The sequence below is a fragment of the Pochonia chlamydosporia genome, chromosome 2 (genome assembly GCF_001653235.2).
Source record: "Pochonia chlamydosporia 170 chromosome 2, whole genome shotgun sequence".
NCBI lineage: Eukaryota > Fungi > Ascomycota > Sordariomycetes > Hypocreales > Clavicipitaceae > Pochonia > Pochonia chlamydosporia.
The window spans coordinates 990,358-1,007,451 of record NC_035791.1 but is presented as its reverse complement, the minus strand read 5'-3'; the positions used below and the strand labels follow the sequence as shown (position 1 = coordinate 1,007,451).

The following is a 17,094-nucleotide window of genomic DNA, read 5'->3' as shown; positions in this document are numbered from 1 at the left end:
GGGTTGTACGGCGCTGCCAACAACTTGTGATGAATGGGAGTCAATCAGTGGTAGGGATTTGCAAGGCATAACGCAAATACCCACGGACAGTAAATTACCATTGACCATTTCAGAACACAACTAAATGTTGGTCCCTGCCTCGTAGGCTACTTTTCCGCGAAGCGAGGTTACCAGTTTCCAATGACTTGGTTCCGCACTACACTGTAACATGCGACTCATCACGACAGTTTCATATCACTTTCAAAGTGGAGCACAATTTCCGTAATTAGATTTCATTAAACTATGTTACAATCTCATCTTGAACCTTTGAAAGAACAAGTACGCTACCAGCAAAGGCAATCTGACCATTCCACCATAATCATTCATTAAGCGTCAATGATAGAATTGACAATCTGTGCCCATAAGTTCACAACTTAGTTGATAGGAACGCGTCGCGACTCAAGCATAATCATCCGTCGAGCTTAAGTTGTCAAATTGCAGCAAAATCACAACTTAGTTGATAGTAATGCGTCGCGACTCAGGCTTCTTCGCCTTCGGCACCTCAACCGTCAAAATGCCATCCCGAAACCCAGCGGACACGCCGTCATGATCAACCGGAGCCGGAAAGTTGAAGCTTCGCGAGAATTCACCCACACTCCGCTCCGTAAGCCAATACTTGAACTTGGGCTCCTCGGGCTGCGGCTTATCAACAGCCGTTTCCGTCTCATCCTCAACAGTAGCTTTGTGCGAGTCGCCCTCAATGGCTGGCTTCTCACTGACGTCTTCAATGCGGCCCGCGGCAGGCGTTCCAGAGGTATACGTGCGCTCGGCTTTCCCGCGGACGGTCATGGTTTGCGGCTCCGTGAACTCAATGTGCACGGTGTCCTTGTTCATGCCGGGCAGTTCGCCGTGTAGTTCGTAGGCGTCGCTGGTTTCGCGAATATCAAACTTGGGCTGCCATGTGGAAATGTTGGAGCGACGGGGTTGAGTGTTGGATTGGCGGGCGTAGGTGTCGAAGTCGTCGAGGAGGCGGAAGAGGGGTGTGAAGGAGGAGGAGTCTCCTTGGTAGAGGGTGTGAGGGAAGAAGGACATTTTGCGTTTGGTTATGGATGGGATTGTTTTGAGTGGTAGAGTTCGTAGGATTGCTGGGCGAGTTGCTCTGAGGGATTGCATGTGTTGGTGTGGTGAGATGATTTGATGGAGGGGATGGGAGGGAGGAATGTCTACAGTCTTTTATAATTGGGAGAGATGCAGCATTGCTACGGAGGAAAGTTCGTGAATATTCTTGATTGCTCTCGAAATGTCTAGAACTTAGTTGACGCAATTTTGACGTCTTTGCGTCGCATCGTTGTAGTGGAAATGGCAGCTATTGGAAGGTGAAGGTGTGAGATCTTGTTCTGGTAGTGTGGCGATGTTTCGTGATGTTTCTAGAACTTGCTGGGACTTACCATGCGCCGGGCCCACTTCTTGCCTAACTTGGTCATTAACACCGAACTTGGCCAATCACCGCTCAGTGCGGGTTCAAGTTGAGTGCCGGGCTTTGTTAATTGAAACAACGTTGAACAGAAGAACAGAGAAAAGTGGGATCAAGGCCATGAATGTTCATATTAGTTATTTGGGTTGGTTAAGGAGGAGCCTCGTACGGTTCAAACGGCTGATTTGGCCGTGGCGAGGGTCGGATGTTGAACATCTGCAAATTGCCATATTGCCTGACATTGAGAGCAGACTCAGTTCGCAGCAAATGCAAGCGGTATCGCCACTATTTTTTAGCTGCGGGTAAGTATACTTGCAATCAATGCACTGAAATATGGTTCAAGTAAGCGTAATAGTACTTTCTTGGAATATCGCCTTTCTGATTGTTGGCTACCACTGTATGGTATTGGCTTGGATGCTAGATAAGGCCATGCACGAAGTCCTAGCTAATATACTCAATTGTACTCATCAGGGAAAGCTTGCCCGCGTTGTCCCAAGTCGCAGATACCAAATGATTAAGCCCATCACCATACTGGCAATGTATTGTAAAGGTAGATTATAACTAGTGGTTGAGATTTAATTAATCCTCGCGAGACGAGATCAAACGGGCGCAAAAAAACATGCTTGTCGGGAATATATGTAATCCATGGAGGCCTTGCCTTCCGGACGCCAGTTCAGTATTTGCGTCGTTGCGGCGCTCTTATTATTAGATATGAGTTCAAGACTAGTCTCACAACTATCCAGACAAGGACACGAGATGCTATAAATAAACACACGTTCAGTCTACGGCAGGCTATATTACCCCAAATCCAAGGATTCCGCAACACATCACAACATGCACTGTATGTTGTGTAGTAAGCGGTTAATATCTGTAGATGTCTAGTTGGTAGAATAGTTTCGCCGTCCACAGTCGGAAGTGAGCCAATACTCGGCCTGGATGAATTCAGCCAGAGAAGGAACAGCTCTGTCCAATTGTCCATCACTTCCCGATGGCAACGACTTATTTCAACCACAGGGTTAACCAAACAGGCAGGTGATCGTCTAATACCTGCCAACAGTAACGCAGATATTTGGCCCCCGTTTGGGACTACGGCCATGCAGTGTCAGCAACAGTTCTCTTTTCCACACCATCATGACCTGCATGAGGCTGAGATAACCCTGCGAGACTTCCAAAAGTGAGGCGACGGTCTCTTTTGCCAAAAGACCGTCCCGACTTTAAATGTTCAAAGAGGAACAAAGAATGTTACGCTGGTTTTATAGGCAATATACCCAGCAAATCGAATCCAAATTTGCGACTTTTTTGCTTTCCTTGTCGAAACTCAGCACGCAAGTAGCTTAACTCGTCACCCGTATTTGCAGTCACTTTGTTCGATCTGCAGTGCTCTCATGACCCCGAAACACAACCATGGCTGCCCTGCTCATAGCCCGCTCCATGGCCTTCGATATCGACGCCGAAATGGACTCTCTTCTCAACGGCTTAAGCAACGAGGACCTGTGTGGTTTCGTAGAAGCCTTTGAAAGCTCCGACGACTTTGACACAACGATGCTAAGCGTTTACGTTCACGTACTCATCTTCAGAAGAACAGACGACATTGGAAAACTGGAACAAGCTATCCGGCGAACGAAGGAATGGGTTGAGAAAACTTCAGGGGATCGCCCGGAACGAGCTGTGCAGCTGCGCATCCTTGTCCAAATGCTGGGAGAACTGACACGCCATAAACTTGGGTCAATGAGCCCAGTGACAGCAAAGAACAATGGGTTCGTCGATAAAGCTATGGTAAAAGACGTTGATTACGCCATTGAGGTTGCTGATGCAGCCCTGAAAGCGACACCTGAAGACCACCCTGATCGACTTGCCATCTTGAATGACCTCGCGGCCTGGCTTGGTATCCAATTTCTATGGGGAGCTTCTCCAAGTTATCTTTCTCGTGCCGTTGGAATTGCACGGGAAGCGTTGAATGTTACTCCCCCGGACCACCAATATCGACCTACAGTTTTAGCAAACCTTGGGTCCTGGCATACTATGCTGTATAAGCATACGAGATCTCTAGATGACCTGAATTATGCCATCCAGTTGGCACGCGAGGCACTTAGTCTGACACCAGAGGGGCATAATGATCTTGCGACAGCATTAACGAATCTTGCAAGCCGGCTACATATTCGCTTTGGGCATAATGGCTCGTGGGCAGATCTTGATGAAGCGATCAATCTCGAAACTAGGGCATCGGGCATCATACCCCAAGATCACCCTGAACGGCCCAATATATTGATCAACCTCGCAGCCTGGCTGGGTACACGATATCAACGAACCCGTTCAACAGTCGATCTCAGCTCTGCCGTGGATCTTGCACGGGTGGCCTTGGCTCTTATTCCCGATGTAAGAGCTGCTTGGGACATTGCAGATCGAAATCTGCAAGTATTGCTAAGTATGCAAATGGATCAGCTAGATATGGCTATTGACTATCCGCCTCTTGCTGGCGCTGATACAGCTGGTGGTCCAACCACGTCTGTTTTCCTTGAGGGTGGAGACGTTGCGTCGCCCGATTCCATCAACCAGGTTGTGCCGCAGTCAAAGAGTACAAGATTGGATTTTGAGTCGACTCCAACAGTTGAAGACATTCGTCATGTTATTGAGCACGCTAACTCCGCCAACGTTGGCAGCAATTTCCAGCGCACATGTAAAGTATACTGGAATATGCGGGAGTTCTGTGAACAGGAGCTGGAACCTGGCTTCGATCTTCGTTCCGTCGTCACTCTCACTGGAACACCAACACGTGCTGAAACAAACACTTGCGGTGAATTCATGAAGAATGTATGGGGCTCCTCAGCGCTTCTCGACTTTCTTATAACGTTCTTAAAAGACTCTGTGGCAGTCTCGTGTAAGTGTTTCTCAGGAATAGCCGCAGAAGCTCCCGTGTACTGCCTTGTTTGAAGTCTAACTTCTCCAGCTCCATTTAGGCTCTCGGAAGATTTTTATATCACTGTTGAAGAAGCGAGCCCAGGCGGGAAGCGGGAAAATGCTCTGTATACTTCTTTTTCAGTATCTGGTTCGCGGCCAAATGTCGCTCAACTGATCCAACAACTTTCGTGGCTCACCGCCGTCTTCACCCTTCCTACGAAAAATGTTCTAACCTTATCGACAGCGAACGTGCACGTTTCTGACTCTGGATTAATTGAGATCCGGCCCAAGAAGATTGCAATTGAGAACTTAGCACACGACGCAGGTGGGCTGGAGAGTGATTCCAGTTGCTGGCATCGACTTTTCCCGGGTGCTGTCCTAGCCTACGGATTCCCTATATCCAAGCGCAAGGAAGGTGTAGGGCTGGAGATACCATTCGATCTGATGGTTGGCCTCGCAGATATTCGCACCCAGATAGATGTTGGCGGAGGAGCCACCATCCTAGGCGGACCAGGCATCGCCTTATACCCGACGAAGACACTGAAGAATGGCGTCCAGTGGCACTGCGCTGGGGTTGACGATGACGACTACGTCGCAGGTAGCAATAAGTCCATGGCAGTTCTTGAGGACTACGACTTAAACGACCTATCAGGGCGGAGGACATTTCTTGGGTATTACTCAGAAGCAGAGGTGCTCCTAGGCACTATGGAACTGGTGAACTCAAAGGCAAATGGCAGCTCGCAACCAGGATTTCCACTTGCGCCGCCGAGAATAGAATTCGCAAACGAGGGTACAATCTCCCCTAGCATCAACGTGAAGGGAGTTTTTACGTTGGCCTTTGCTGCAAAGTACCAATTGTCGAAAACGCTGCGAGTATCGCTTGAGGGCCGAGGATACCACGACTTGGTGGATGAAGCTCAACGACAGCCAACCATCATTTACGACGGAGAAACAAAGTCCGCATGGCTCGTGTCGGAACTGAGTGCGGTACTTCACCTTGTGCTATCCTATCTGTCCAAGCCTCATATCCAGGATCGACGAAGGTCCGGCTGCGCGACACTGGAAGGCAAATGGCCGCTATTGCCATACGCCGAACCGTCAGCGGATGGAGGTATTGAAGCACGGCGAGTCTGTAAACATCCCGAGAACTGCAAACTTGCGCTCTGGGCGGAAGGCACAAAAACAAAGACATTCTCAGATGTTGTGGAGGATACACTTCGAGACTTCCGAGCACTGAGAGATGGTGTTGTGGTGCAAAGAAAGACTTCGGCGCTTTGGCCGCAGAAATGCGGGCTTAGAGGCTGGGAATACTCTGATCTTCTTATGCGGTCAGGTCAAATGTTGCAGAGAGAAGTACCTCGCGATAATGACCACGAAGCTTCGTGGTGGGATCTGGTGAACTCGATGGACGCTTTGGTCATTCTCGGCAGTGGCTTCGGGTCCATCATCAGGCCGAAAGCAAAGACCAAGAACCCTATTGAGCCTACTAATATTCCATCCGGATCGAGGCTGCTTATTGCTAGCAAACCATGTATCAATGCGTTGAAGACTTCTGATAGGGGTGCATTCATCATTGGCTCCTTGGAATGGAGGTCGGTCAAGGGCCGTCCGCCGTCGTGTAACATGTATTGCGATGAGAGGTCTTGCAGGTGTATACAGGTCCTTAGGAAAGAAACTTCGTCTGTTTTCCACTCTGATCCCACCGAGGCTCCGAAGCGAAAGGTGTTGGAAGCTCAAGCTGTTATCTTTGGAGAGTCCGAGCATTACCATGCTGCGTTGAAGGGGCGGTGGGTGAAGCAACAGAGGCGATGAGGTGCATGGAAGTACTTGTACCAAATGCATGCTGTCCATCTTTCAAGCAGTCAGGGTAACTCAACGCCTCGTGTTGTTCTTCCTTTGGATACCCATTCATACATGATTATTTCAGACGGCCACATGGTTCACGTCCCAGGCCGAAACTGCAAAGCACTCCCACACTGCTGCGTCATCAACAACACATCAAGCCGGTCCAACAGCGACAAATAAACATCTAAGAAGAGTCAGTCTAATTCCCCACAGGCTAAATTCACATACCAGCAGCAAGCCACCTCCGGCTCAAATACTTCAACGAAAGCCTCATGGCCTCCGCATTCCGCACGTCCAGTGACTCCGAGCCCTGGCCAAAACTACGCCTCATGCACACAGACGTCACTTTGTACATGAGATATAGCAGGAACGGGGATATCAAATCGCATACCCTTGCAACGAAGGCGTCCGAAAAGTACAGAGACATTTTGAGAGCGCTCTGGAGAATGGATGAGGTTTCGTTTGACAAATCATCTGTTCTGGAATGAGAAGCAGGGAGCAGTGTTGGGTGGTCGAGGAGAAGAATACCACTGTCTTGTAAGCGTGTGCTATGGGTCATTGGAGGGAAAGCATACCTATAGCAGACTGCCATTTGTGTGCAGAATTCCAATTGCCTCATGTCTGCTTCTATTCTCGACACGTTAACGAGGGAAAAGATGGTTCGTCGTAGTTGCGTCGTGTCGCTGGACTTGTCTGCTACTTGGTGCAAGACCTGCGAGAGAAGATGCGCGGCCTGGGCGAAGCGAGCAAACCTGCCGAGTCGAAGGCTGATGGCGGATCCGAGCATGAATGCGTTTTCAGGGCCAGAGGTCTATAGGGTTAATGAGGATGTCATCATGTGGATTGGGAAGAACTTACGCCCGAGTCCCATTCTTCATCGTCAATGGGCAGATAACTGGTTGAATCAGGGTCCGCCGTTACGAGATGGCGCATCGGATCGCAAAGATTCATGAATCTATACATGTCAATACGATCGATTGCGGATCGTAGGCAATAAGAGCTCACCTATCGAGGACCAAAATTGACCACCACACTCGGCGAGCCTCTTCCAAATCTGGCCACTTGGTGTTCGTCGCCCCTCTAGACACGATGGTTTTATCGACACCCAGGGCAGCGCCATATCGAGCACATTCGCTAACGGAGAGGTATGCGTCAGGGTAGAGGCCATGGCCCATTTCATACAGGGCAATAAGAACGCCTGCTTGAAGCACCAAGAGAGACATGACTCCCGATCTTTCAAGGTCAGCGTAATACTGTCTGACGAGTTGGTAAAAATGGCTTCTGGCCTCTGTGACACGAGAACTACACAACTTCATTGACAGTACCAGCAGGAAGAACTCTGCCCTCTGGTGCGTCATTCTTTTGAGAAGAGACTGCGAGAAGCCGATTTTGCAAACAATAGGCATCCATGAATGGACTGTCTCGAAGAAAAATTGGCCTGTGGCCTGAATTTTTCGCACGTCGCCCACCAAACCTTCCACTTCTTCCGTGACGAGAGACTCTAGATTCAGCGTGGGAAGTTCAAGCTGCGCAAGAGAAAACAGCTCAGGGTCCATGAAGCGTTCGGCCAACAAGGTAGCTGCTGCAGCAGACACCACAGGCACAGGCCGCCTGCCCAAAGATGACTCCGGACTGGCTACATTGCTGCTGGAAGTTGGTGACGATACATCGGGCGGTTTCCGTAATTCCCTTCGTTTCCGACGATGAGGATACGAACATGGGATGTTTTTTCTAGAATTCTCGATGAGATGTGGATTGCGATTTGTTTGAGGGAGGTGCTTACTGAGCACAGAGCGTACACTCCGGGTGGATGCGATCACATTTCCTCTTTGCCTCGCGGCATCCCACGCACGAGTACGGGGATAGCGATACTGAAGATACGGTCTCTGCGGACATGATGACGAATTTGGTGTTGAAGCCAGAGAGATGAGATGGGAGGTGGTCTTATGCGGCGTTGCGGACATTTGCGGCATTAAGTGGGGTTATATGTAGGGCTGAGTGTGGGTGCGGTACTTTGCGGGATTATGCGGATATTTGGCGGCATTTCGGACAATTTATCGTTGATTAAAATGCTGCGTATGCCGAGGTTGGCGGCAAGCCACAGGAACATTAATAATTGTTTGGGAGGTTTCAACACAAAACAAACTCAGAATGAAGAGTAATCATTCCAATTCTGATGATGGAATTGCCGAAATGACCAACGTGGCCGAATACGTTCGACGGCTTGTATTGCAATGGCCCGATGCTTATCAATGCGTCAAACGCCGAGCCATGACGGAACTACACAGCCAGAATATATAAAGACTCGGAGTGTCAATGAGAAGCATTCACTCATTCCAATTACCTTGTAGACAGTCTCATATACAGAAACATACAGCAACACAATCAAGCACAAAACAGCATCATATTGCTATATCCCAACAAGCCACATTGAACAACACACAATGGCTGGAGACCTCGTCCTCGTATGTACTTCGAGTCCAACCGACAGACAAACCCGCTAACAACTCAGATAACCGGTGCCACTGGCATGATTGGCTTCAAAACCCTCACCATCCTCCTCGAAAAAGGCTACACTGTCCGCGCCGCCGTCCGCAACCAAGCCGGCTTCGACAGAATCTCCGCCCTGCCCTCCGTGCAAAAGTACAAATCGCAACTCAGCAGCTTCATCGTTCCGGATATCACCGTCCCAGGCGCATACGACGAAGCAGTCAAGGGAGTCAAGTACATTGTGCATGTTGCGTCCCCGCTGGCAGGCAACACCAAGGGAACAGACTATGAGGTTTCTCTCATTCAGCCCGCCATCCAGGGAACGGTGGGGATCTTGGAATCCGCGGTGAAGACTACAGGAATAAAAAGGGTAGTAATCACGGCTAGTGTAGCTTCAATCGCGAGCAGTGCCCGTCTTGCAAGTGGTAAAGTCGTTGATGGTGAGTCTCCAACACTCTTCGTCAAATGAAGTCAGCTAACAAATGTAGAAAACACACTCGAAGTAGCCACCAAGGGTCCCTTTGCAAACGACTTCGCCGCCTACTCTGCCTCCAAAGCCCTCGCCCACCAAGCAAGCAAAGACTTCATCGCAGCCAACAAACCCGCATTCGACGTCATCAACATCATGCCGGTATTTGTGCTCGGACGCGACGAGACCGTCACGGAAGCAAGTTCCATTGCCAAGGGCACAAATGGCTTGTTAATGGGTCCTGTGCTAGGCTATGCGCGCGACTACCCTCTCAACGGAACGAGCGTCCATGTCGACGACGTTGCGAAGATGCATGTCCTCGCACTGGATGGCAAGATTGAGGGTGGGCAGGACTTTTTGGCGGCGGGACCGGACTTTGGGATGATTAATTGGGCGGAGGCCTTTGAGATTATTAAGAGGCGGTATCCGAAAGAGTATGCGGATGGGGTGTTTGGATTTGATGGTATTGCGCCGCCGCCAACGACGGTGTCGAGGGTTGATAGTGCCAAGGCAGGGAAGGCTTTTGGTATTGAGTTTAAGAGTTATGAGGAGCAGGTTGTTTCGGTTGTGGATCACTTTTTGGAGCTTTCTGGGCGTAAGTAGTGGGTTGATAGATAGATTGTTGGTTTAGATATTGCTTATAATGGTTGCTTTGTTGTATACTTACATAGTCTTGCTGTGTGTTGTGGATCAACTGTACCGGAAGGTGAATCTAAACTAACCTGACATTTCCATATCCTCGCAGCTTGATAGTGCAACTTCAAATACAGTCTGTGGTTAAAATGTACTTGCTCAGCTGATATCTAAGTACACGCCAACACAGCTTGATATGCCTCAGCATACATCGCGATACGCACTACCTTTCCCTTGTTTAAATACACCCATCATCAGCTTGAACTAAACATTGAATATGTCAAGTCCACTTACACCCTCACAGCATAACAGCCAACACAACCTCATTCATCAACTTGTACAACATACACATCACCTCTATCCAACACCCCCCACCATACCATCCATACCATCCACATCCACGCATGCAACCATCCCTTCTCAGCACTCTAATCCATCCCAAACCCCCAATTTATCCATTTCCAAAATGCCGGGCTTCAACCCCTGTCCCAAAACCCAGTGTCACCCGACCCAAACGGCAACCTTCCGATGCCGCCAGTCTACCCACCTCATCAACAACAATACACAAAGAGCAACACTGCAGATAAAGTTCAAGGATACAAAAAAGCAGGAGGGTCGTGTCGGGCATGAACATATTATCACGCGCTTTTGCAAACAAAGAATGCGGCGTGTACTGCGTTTCAGAGCGTACAAGATGCGCAGCTGCCACGATATTCACAGGTGCAATGATACCGAACCGTGCCGAACTGAATAGTTTGCAGTGACACGGATATGCGAGACGACTAGATTTACTCCACGAACCAGACCAGACTTGATCTGACTTCTTACACTTTGAAGTTCAGTCCACGCAGGCAGCAGTGGTGGGGCATTTGCTTCCATGTCATGTCCGCCAAGACGCAACTTTTCTGGCCCTCCGCTTATCGATACCCTCCTGCCAAGTGAAGTGCGGGGCACTCCATCAATCTTCGTCTCGTCAAGTTTCGTTGAGGACAGACAAAGTTCTTTGTGTTTGAAGTTACAATGCAGCATGTCGGCAAGAAACGGACCCTGCAAGACGCCAGATCACGGGTGACAGAGAAGACATCCCAGGCAGTGACTCAACGGGTGTGTCGGTCCCCTTTTGGCACTCGTAATTGGCGGCGTGTGGGTGCAAGTGGGTGCAAGTGGGTGGACTTATGCAGGACGTCCTGCAGACAAGGAAGGCATCCTGCATTGGCATTCATGTTGTGGTGGGTGTGCGAGCATCTCAGCTGGTGTGGTGGTGAAGTGAGTTGTGATTGACGATGGAGTGGTACAGTCACTGACAACAGCGTGTGTTCTTTGCTGGTGCAATTGACGGCATTGCGTGTGCTTTGTTCAGTCGTCATCTCTTCCTGGATGCGGTGATTTACCTTCCCCAGCGAGAAACAAAGAAACAGCTTGGGAGCTTGCAGTCATTGCCACGCACATTCAAGTCACATAATACAACCGGGCAAAGATTCTGTAGTAGTACAACTCATGAGAAACTCATGGTCTTTCATTTTCAAGTCTATCCTGTTCCTGTCCTTTATCCATATCCGTATCCGTTGCCTGGTATCCAAAAATTCAAAATTCAATCGCTCGCTTTCCGGTTCTGTAGTCCCAAATTGATAAAATGTCTGGTCTGGTTCAAAATAAAAGTACAAATCACACAAGCTCATTGCTTGACCCTTGAGCATCCCGCTCACTCCCATCGATATACTCCGTCAGTGTATTCTACACGAGGTCGTCGGCTGCCGGGACCAACAGTAGCCCGGCGTCGCGGCAACATTCGCTGCATTAGTCTCTCTTTCTGAGCGTCCTCCTCAGACCGCTTAGCAGACCGTCCCCTCTCCTCTCGAGCCTGCTGCTTAAGCTCAAGATTCTGGATTCTGTCAAGCAGTTCTTGCTCTCGCTCTCCCACATTGCGCGTTGCCTTGGCCGCGGTTGAAGACCGCTTCGAGGTAGCAGGCACAGGAACGGCCTCGCGGCTTGCAATTTCTGCGTTGGCCTTGGCAATGCGAGAATGCAGCCGGCGCTCGCGGATTTTTGCTTCATGTTCCAGGCGTTCGTTCTCAGCACGCAGAGCCTCGACCTCACGGCGGCGGCGGCGCAATTCATCATCTTCAGAGGCGCTGGCATACGAGTACCGGCTATCGTATGAGCTGGTGGAGGAAGTCTGGCGGCTGTGCTTCTTCTTTCGCCCGCCGTCGAGGAACTCAATGTGGATTCGGGCACCGTCGCGATCATTGCGCGGTCTCTCGTCCACAATCACGGGTCGTCGTGATGAAGCCCCGCGAGGAGAGGCATCCACGACGAGTGGTGAGCTGTGTGGAAAGCTGGGTGACGAAGGGGCAGTTCGAGGGAATGTAAATGCTTGAGGTGGTGTTGATGGGGTAGGTGGGTTATGGACAAGTACAGTGCGGCCTCCTTGTCCGCCATGGCCAGAGCTGGGTTCCAATCTTGGGCCGACGTAGACTCTCCTCCGTCTGCTGCTGGATGAGCTGTGATATGATCGGTCTGAATCATCACCAGAGCGGTATGTAGGAGTAGAAGTGCGAGGCGTATAAGACGGCGTTGGCGGGAAGTTGTATAGAGGCGGGTAGGTGGCCGGGCCTACAAAGGCGGGCGCGGTGACTGTATGGCCAAATGGTACAGATTTTGAACCATGTTGGAACAGAACATTCTTGGAGCATGGCTGACCATGGCGGGAAGCAGGGCAAAGCGAAGGCTTGCTCACTGTCTCCCTGTGGCCGTCGGGGTAAACGTATGTAAAGACGTCGGTGGTGCACATTGTGTTGGTCGTAAAACGTATGGGTGCGGCTCGCACGGGTGTGTTTGTGTGTCTAGGAGGCTATTCCTAGATATGAAGTGTCTCTGAAGGACTCTTGGCCCTGCGCAGACTGAACGTGGTGCTGCCTCGGTTGCAGCAGTGGAGATGAGGCTAGGCGGGGGATGAGTAGCCTTGTCTGGGAGTTATATGCGGTTTCAATCAAGAGACCTTGACGGTAGAAGTGAAAAGAGGTGAGAGTGTTCAAGTCGAAGAAACGTCGATCGATGAACTATATAAATGGTGGGAGGGTTTTCGCTGACGGGTCAAAGAGGTGGGCCAGCTGAACAGGCGAGTCGCAATGAGAGAAACTGTTTGTTCACTCGTCTGATGATCTTGTTCGTACAAAACAAGCAAAGTTTTTGAAATGGTTCTTCAAACTGTATAAAATGCCTGAGGATGTGGTATGAGGGGAGAAATTCTAGCTGCCTGGAATCCGAGCGGGCATCACAGATGTTTATAATGATGGAGGAAATAATGTGTGATGGATGGTGTAAGTGGTTTGGATGGCACTAAAATCGACATCTGTGGGTTGGACAAACCAGACATGGGTCGCCTTGGACAAGGGTCTGGTCCATTAGTTTGGTTCCCTCTCTTACACCCCCCTCGTCATGTCAAGTTGTCCTTCGTCGATTGTGTACACCCTGGTCGCCAAAATGTCAACTGGTCTGGCCCGTTTCTGCCTGTCAAGGCTGTCCTGGCGTGGCTTTGCTGATGACTCCCTGTCCGGAGTGGAGCCAAGATGGCTGCAGCCATCCAATGGACTTCGCGGCTGTGCCCTTTGCCCTTCTTCAACTGGGTGTATCCGAGCAGTTCAATCGTCAATCCTCTTGCAGGCGAACACCTGGCGCAAGAATGCAAAGCATTTTGTTTGCATTTGCATCCGCATCAATGTTCACAATGCCGCCAGTATGAACAAATAAGACGGCGTTAAAATTTGCCAAGGAGGAATCACGGCCACAAGCAGATATCTCGTCGTAGGGATTCGAAACAAGCGCGAACTCCTGGGTCTCTCTGGGCTGAAGATCCTGGTGGCCAAGGTGGTATGAAAATAGACAGCCTAATTTGGGGGCGGCTTCATTCGTTATGGCTTCCTCGTTTGGGAGGCCGCACCTGAGAGGAACAGGTGTTGGCCAGAATTTTCGACCTCTGTTCAGCCAAAGTCCAGCGCGAAGTACTGATTGCTTGTGTTCAGTACGGAGTTCCAATTCGTGCTGTTTGGTTGTTTTGTGTGTCGACATAGCCTTTGTCCAGCGCTTCCCCAAACATGAACCCCATCATGGATGGTCGGAACCGATGATTGAAGGATCGGACAGGACGACCGATATCGTTCCCAATAGTCCTCTCTCCCAGCGTCATGCGGTTCAGCGAATTGACTCACCTCGGCATAGCTGCCCGTAGGTCAATGGCGATGGCGCCTGTGACATATGGGTGGGCGACGGTGACAGTCTGTCCTGTGGATTGGTCCTATGCGGAGTTGCTGCGAAGACCTGCATATCCCAGTGGCGACTGCTCAGCGTCCTGCCTGCGTCCTGCCTGGGAGGCTTGCAGTTCTCCCATATCATCAGTGTCAGAGGCTCAAGGAGTAAAGGGCAAGACGGGGTGGCTCGCCGGGCCACCCAACGGGCCATTGGTTCCCGTGGCGGGCCTTGGTCCCATGCCCTCTGATTCCGTGGGGACGAGGGACATGTCGGGACTGGAGGCAGTCGCAAAGTCGCAGTCGGGGGGGTGGATGGCGTGAGCCGTTGTTGTGTTTGGTGGTAATGGTGGATGCCAAAGCTGGCGAACCATCTGTGTGGGCATTTTTCTCACTTCAGCCTTAGAAAGGGGCAGTGTTGCCTGGTCGGCGCAGGGAAGAAGGAGGGAAGTGGGAGAGTGGGAGCCTCCTTCCTTCCTTCATTCAGATGGGTGCTTGACTTTCGCTGTCTCGCTCCTTCCTTGGCCCTCACCAGGAACTGCCCAGTCCTCTCCCCCTGGCTGGAGTCAGCACTTGCTGCCGCTAGCTGCGCAATGAGCTCTCACAACAAATTGCATTCAAGTCTGGTTTGCTTGGGAAATGCTGGCCACGAACTGACATCTGGAGCGATGAGGTCACAAAATTCAATGCCCATCACTGGCAACGGGACGAGAGAGGGCCACCTGACCTCTGCCACAGATCACAGAGAGGCAAAGCAAAAAGCCACCATAAGGCGCGAGGCGACCGATTTGGTCCTATCTGCAACTATTGACTGGTCGGATTACATCGGCAACCACCAGAGGACGTCATTCCCAGGTACCAGTCGTCTCTTGTTGGTGTTTTATTGATCGCCGCTGACGCAGAATGCCCTCTCCTTTAGTTCGCAGTGCCTCCCCGTCACAGACCATCTCGTATCTATGGACACAACTATCGAAAAACTGCCGGCGGGTGGCTTCACCTTGGACCGAATTCTTGGAACTGCATCGCGTCGTGCCTCGTCGCAAAACGAGGCTGCATTGGACCCTGACTTTCAAGATTTTTCTTTTCGTGATCAAGTGAGCATGCCTGAGACATAGCTACGTAATTTACGATTCCGACAACCAGAAAGAAACAGCGATAGCCGGCGTCGAATCCCTTGGTTCGTACCCGTGGGATGCATTGACCAGTGGTTTTGGGGTGCCAAGTCTGGGGTGTCGGTGTTGACGTGTCAAAATGTCATGCCAAAAAGCCATTGGTGACAATTGGTTGATGGTGTTGATGGGATTGGCGAGTCAGAATGCTGCTTGCTAGCAAATACCATGCCATGTCAAGTTGCACTGTTGCTACCTTCACTTCACGTCGCATTCTGATGCCCACTATCAATCAGTGCCAAAATGTTTACAACTTTCTTCACAAGAACAACATCGTTCTGACAATGAACTTTCTCCAGACTGACAAGGACCACAAATATCCCTCCCAGGTCTCTGAACTGGCTGCCTCCCGCTCCTTGTCCTGGTTCGTCACTTTGTCAGACGGCTTCATCCGTGTCCCTCTCAGCCCTTTCCAGCCACGCGCCACAAGTCATGTTTGCTCAAACGGCCCCCAAATGCATTCGTGTCGTTGTGCAGGACTCAATCGTACGTGTCTGGTACCTTGGTAGTAAAGGAGAAAATGTGTATTGCATTTCAAAGGGTAAGCAACAAAGGCCGCGCGGAGGATTCGCTGTCAGTACATAACTCGTGTGCAATATTTAGCACCTCTTGACGGCCTCCAGCGCCCATCATCAGGGAAAAGGCATGGCGATTGAATGCAAACATGACGATGTTGATCATGGTTTATTTTCAATCTTGGTTGCATGTGCGACTAATTTGAGGTTTTCGGTGCGATGCATGTCCTAAAACGGACAAGCGACTGATGGAATTGATAATACATGGCCGATGCGATGCTCGATGCGAGACTGAGGCAGTGTTTTTCTGGTGGTTCCTTGCAGCGGAGAGGCAGTGCTGGCCTTGCATCAATTAATCCTTACAAGCATCAAATCCTTACTAGGGCAGACATGCAGCACCAAGACGGCTTGTGTGGATAATGGTGAAGAGCCTCAAAGTGTGGAGGTCGACGGACCATCGAGCAATGGCAGTCTTGGCTTGGAAATGATGGCATTGGCAGAGTGTGATGCATTTCTCACGATCTTCTTTGTAGTCCGCAGTGCAGACCACAAAGATGTAACCGCCAGTCGTGCAGGCTCGATTATCGACACTATCGCTTTGCTTCACGAGATTTCCTTTCTGCTTTATACACTATATTCTATATGAAGGCACCAAGCAAACTGCAATGAAATCCCAGTGAACGATTGATAATTAATTCGAATCAGGTTCATGGGCAAGGACATGTAGCGGCCGCATTGTGGCTTATGCTCCAAACTAGGAGCATTTACGTCGGGTGATCGTCAATACATGGGGAAGGAGCCGCTCAAATGCTGCGCCCCAATACCAAACCATTGATCCTTCCTGTCTCACCAGCCACACAAGCGCCCGTAACTTCGAACCAGGTCAACTCCTCACTCTACCCTGAACGAACCATCATGATGCTCGGCGACCTGGTTCGCAATCCAAATCGCTTCTGTTGCTCCAACATGCAGTTCCTATCCCGTTTTGTGGAGGATGAAACCACAACTCTCTGTCTCAATGCCCTCATTCGCTTCCACCTCGTCGGGACGGCCATGGCCAGCTGTAGTCGCGCGCTACAACACTCGTTTCAAGCTTGGCCACGCAGGTCGGCCACATGAAGTGGAAAAAGAAAAGCTGGCAACGCCAGCTTTGTGAAACCATTATCCAAAGTGTTGGCCAAGTGACTGACCACGAATGTCTCCTGAATGCTTCCTCCAAAGACGTGTGGTTGTACAGCCTAGCTGGCGCGTGGCGAGCGTTGCAAATTGTCCACAACTCCATGCAATTGTGTAACCAACAATCACGACCATGTCAAGTCAAACTCCACATCTGCTAAACGGACACCCCTTCGTCTATCGCGGCAGCATGATCGGCAAA

At 50.4% G+C, this 17,094-nt stretch overlaps 7 protein-coding genes across 7 annotated transcripts; 3 read left to right on the top strand and 4 right to left on the bottom strand.

The window, feature by feature from the left end:
- Positions 1-492: 492 nt before the first annotated feature.
- VFPPC_02437 (heat shock protein Hsp20) lies at positions 493-1,071 on the bottom strand (the record flags this gene model as incomplete). Its single annotated transcript, XM_018282085.1, has 1 exon — positions 493-1,071. The coding sequence occupies one exon, from the start codon at positions 1,069-1,071 to the stop codon at positions 493-495; it is 579 nt and encodes a 192-aa protein (XP_018146411.1).
- A 1,786-nt stretch (positions 1,072-2,857) lies between these two features.
- Positions 2,858-6,163, top strand: VFPPC_02436 (hypothetical protein; the record flags this gene model as incomplete). The annotated part of the gene is made up of 2 exons (XM_018282084.1): positions 2,858-4,331; positions 4,401-6,163. The coding sequence occupies 2 exons, from the start codon at positions 2,858-2,860 to the stop codon at positions 6,161-6,163; spliced, it is 3,237 nt and encodes a 1,078-aa protein (XP_018146409.1).
- A 175-nt stretch (positions 6,164-6,338) lies between these two features.
- VFPPC_15501 (twinfilin-1) lies at positions 6,339-7,074 on the bottom strand (the record flags this gene model as incomplete). The annotated part of the gene is made up of 4 exons (XM_018293254.1): positions 6,339-6,380; positions 6,429-6,730; positions 6,779-7,007; positions 7,057-7,074. The coding sequence occupies 4 exons, from the start codon at positions 7,072-7,074 to the stop codon at positions 6,339-6,341; spliced, it is 591 nt and encodes a 196-aa protein (XP_018146408.1).
- Positions 7,075-7,197: 123 nt separating this feature from the next.
- On the bottom strand, positions 7,198-8,169 carry VFPPC_02435 (twinfilin-1; the record flags this gene model as incomplete). Its single annotated transcript, XM_018282083.1, has 1 exon — positions 7,198-8,169. The coding sequence occupies one exon, from the start codon at positions 8,167-8,169 to the stop codon at positions 7,198-7,200; it is 972 nt and encodes a 323-aa protein (XP_018146407.1).
- A 471-nt stretch (positions 8,170-8,640) lies between these two features.
- VFPPC_02434 (NAD(P)-binding domain-containing protein) lies at positions 8,641-9,758 on the top strand (the record flags this gene model as incomplete). The annotated part of the gene is made up of 3 exons (XM_018282082.2): positions 8,641-8,661; positions 8,709-9,126; positions 9,175-9,758. 3 exons carry the CDS (start codon positions 8,641-8,643, stop codon positions 9,756-9,758), a joined length of 1,023 nt encoding a protein of 340 aa, XP_018146406.2.
- Positions 9,759-11,490: 1,732 nt separating this feature from the next.
- VFPPC_02433 (hypothetical protein) lies at positions 11,491-12,579 on the bottom strand (the record flags this gene model as incomplete). The annotated part of the gene is made up of 1 exon (XM_018282081.1): positions 11,491-12,579. The coding sequence occupies one exon, from the start codon at positions 12,577-12,579 to the stop codon at positions 11,491-11,493; it is 1,089 nt and encodes a 362-aa protein (XP_018146405.1).
- Positions 12,580-14,385: 1,806 nt separating this feature from the next.
- Positions 14,386-14,919, top strand: VFPPC_15500 (hypothetical protein; the record flags this gene model as incomplete). Its single annotated transcript, XM_018293253.1, has 1 exon — positions 14,386-14,919. One exon carries the CDS (start codon positions 14,386-14,388, stop codon positions 14,917-14,919), a length of 534 nt encoding a protein of 177 aa, XP_018146404.1.
- Between the last annotated feature and the right edge of the window lie 2,175 nt (positions 14,920-17,094).